Source organism: Trypanosoma equiperdum (genome assembly GCF_001457755.1).
Source record: "Trypanosoma equiperdum strain OVI genome assembly, contig: ctg_357, whole genome shotgun sequence".
Taxonomy (NCBI): domain Eukaryota; phylum Euglenozoa; class Kinetoplastea; order Trypanosomatida; family Trypanosomatidae; genus Trypanosoma; species Trypanosoma equiperdum.
Window position 1 is genome coordinate 1 of NW_027124262.1, and position 2,842 is coordinate 2,842.

Sequence of the window (2,842 nt, forward strand, 5' to 3'; positions counted from 1 at the left end):
CTTGAAAGGCTCCTCTCATACGTTGAGCTGCTGTCGACTTTTCTGCGCGTAAGGGTCGTACTATTCCCGTCCGTGTCGGGTAACTCATTGGCAGACAAAGGGTAGTTGTAGTTGTCCTCCACTGTATGACTTTCTACTTTGTGTTGGTTTTTCCCCTTGTGTTGAAGCAGGGGTAGAGATATTAAAGGCCACCAAAGTCATTGCCTCCGGGGTCGGACGTTTTTTTTTTTGATGTGTGTCTGGCCTATGTTTGAATACACGACAAGTGTTACTATAATGCCCAAATCGTCCGCATGTGAAACATCGAGCCCTGCTCGGAGGAACCCCGATTTGTTGTCGTTGTCTTTTCGCTTTTATAGCGGCCTGAAGGAACATATCATTCTTTTTGAGAGGGTATTCTATAGCTTCCTTTATGTCCTCAAACCTCACCCCATGGTAGTCTTTTACCGTTTGTACTGTGCGTAGCTTATCATACAATTGTTTTCCTAGTTGGAGGTGCTTCTCTGATATGCCCTCTTGGCGCAAATCCAATACCCATGATGCGGAGTTTTTCCACGCCTCTGCATACACCGGTCCCGGTGACGTTGGTGGTGGAAACACGAACTGATACGCAAATAACAGTTGTTCAGGTGTTCTTCCCTGGAGATATTCCATCACTCCCTCAAAAGTTCGAATTTTTTTCTTCAGTGCTTACTCCTCCAGGAAAACCTCATGCATTTGCCCTTAAATCCTGTATCCCACAAAACCAAACCCCTTGTGGCGTTGGTTGAGTTAATTCTTTAGGTGGGAAACAACCATTTCCATGAACATTCATCTATACGTCTAGTTTTACCCGAGTCTAACTTTCTCGGTTGCTCCTGACACTCCTCCGTGTCATCTCTTTCTGACGTTGAATATTCGGCTGTCTTTGCTCAATCGTGGCAATTGTTTAGACGTACACATGCATTTGCACTGCCTGCTGTGCATTTGTCTCTTACATATGTGTGAACTGTTGTTGCATTCCGCTCAGCTGCTCATTTGATTCGTGCTGCACTCGAAAATTCTCGTCGGTGAGTTGTGCACATGCACTTTTAAACTGATAATAAAGTGCTGATTCTGTGGCTTCTGAAGTCGCCCATTCCACACGTAGTTCTCCTCTCGCCTCCTCAAAAGCCCTTAAGAAATCTGAATTTTGTGGCAACACAACACTTACCATCAACTGCCTCAGCGATCCCAGATCAATTTTCTATTATTTGTCAAAGTAAACCATTAGGTTTTCATCATCAATTGTCCGAATACCATCCACGTGGCATGCATCTCTCGAATTATGTGCTGTCCAATAGTCGAATGAAAAAGGTGTAAGTCCCTTTTGGCTAACAAATTACATAAACACCGTGGCACTTGTTACCCACTCTACCTCAGAGAAAGTCAGCTGTGTTTTTATCAACATATTCTATACCTTAAAACTTACTATTCACCTAAAACTTACTTTTTTCTACATTTTTCACCCTCTAGCAGACAGCTGTGTAAATAAACTGGAAGGATAGTGTGTCTATACAAAGATAACTGTGCAAAATAATATTCTGCAATCCTAAGTCCAAAACCATTCATAATGCAGGCTTTAAAAAAAATACTAATAAAATCGAAAAAGTAACGCTGAGATGAAAAATACGAAAAAAGATAAAACCTTTAAAAGAAAACTGAAATCTAACCCTAGAAATTTTAAATTAATTTAAAAAACTTAATATTAAAAAACAGGAAAATGAACCCTAACAATGCCTGCTAGAAAGTTTAACCATGACCTCCCTATCTATCGGCTACTTTTTTGTGTTACTGGACAAAAGAAGTGAACAAGAAAAAAGAAAAATTTTAGCCATCAGAAAGTTTAAACAATAATAATTTAAAAAAAGCACACTATTTCTCTGGAAACTTAGGTGTTAAAAATATATCAAAATTTTATCAAAGAAAAAGAGGGGGAAAATTATAACAGCAATGCCATAAAAGCAGCAGCAACCCGAGCCAATTTCTTATTGACGAGAAAACGTCAATTTCGGCATTTTTCTTTTTCTGTCTCCTTTTCATCTTCATTATCTTTTCCCTTTCTAAATGAGCAATTTTGTTTGTTGCCTGTTTTGTCAGCTTCACATCTTTCTTTATCAGTTCCGTGCCTTGCACATCCAGTTGTAGCTGCTGCAGCTTTTTCCGTTGTTCCTGCTTCTTGAGCTGCTGCTTGTTCTGCCGCTTTTTTGAATCTAATGAGCATTTTTTTCTTTGTCAGTAGCATTATTTTGCCATTTTCAGGGGTCTGTGCATTTGTCACTTGTTTGGTGTTTGTTGCAATCCGTTTCTCTCGGCATTCTCATTATCTCAGCTTCACGACTTGCTTGTGGGCTGGGCGACGCAAAACCTGAATAGTATTGATTCCATATTGTAGCAATAAACATCCGCAGCTGCGCTATCGCCGCTGCTGGTTCCGCTTGGCCGCTGTCGCCAGTTACCTTATCAAGCGTTTGATCAATGACCTTCACCCAGAACTTACATATGCTGCTTGCGTCCTTCAGGAAAGGGCTGTATTTTACACACGCCTGTTTGTCGGCGGCCGTGCAGTCTGTGGTAGAGTCGTCGAGTATCCTAGTATGTACTGTTTCACTTCTCTTACGATTCCTGGTTGTTTGGCGTTGGCGCCGATTAGGTCCTTCCCTGGCGATGCCGCCCACCTCAACGTGGTGCCAGAGTCTAGCACCCCGTCTTATCAGGGGAAGCCAAGAGCCAGCAGCGTTCCTTTCATGGGGAACACTGCTTTGCTCCGGCTACGGCATCATACAGCACAGGGATCAGCAGCGTCTTGCTGGGACACCGTTTT

General features: G+C 42.2%; 1 pseudogene across 1 annotated transcript; it reads right to left on the reverse strand.

Annotated features, from left to right (window-relative positions):
- Positions 1–197: 197 nt before the first annotated feature.
- On the reverse strand, positions 198–654 carry TEOVI_000142900:pseudogene (annotated as a pseudogene). Its single transcript is given in 2 exon segments — positions 198–227; positions 229–654. Coding segments are annotated over 2 exon segments (456 nt in total).
- Positions 655–2,842: the final 2,188 nt, after the last annotated feature.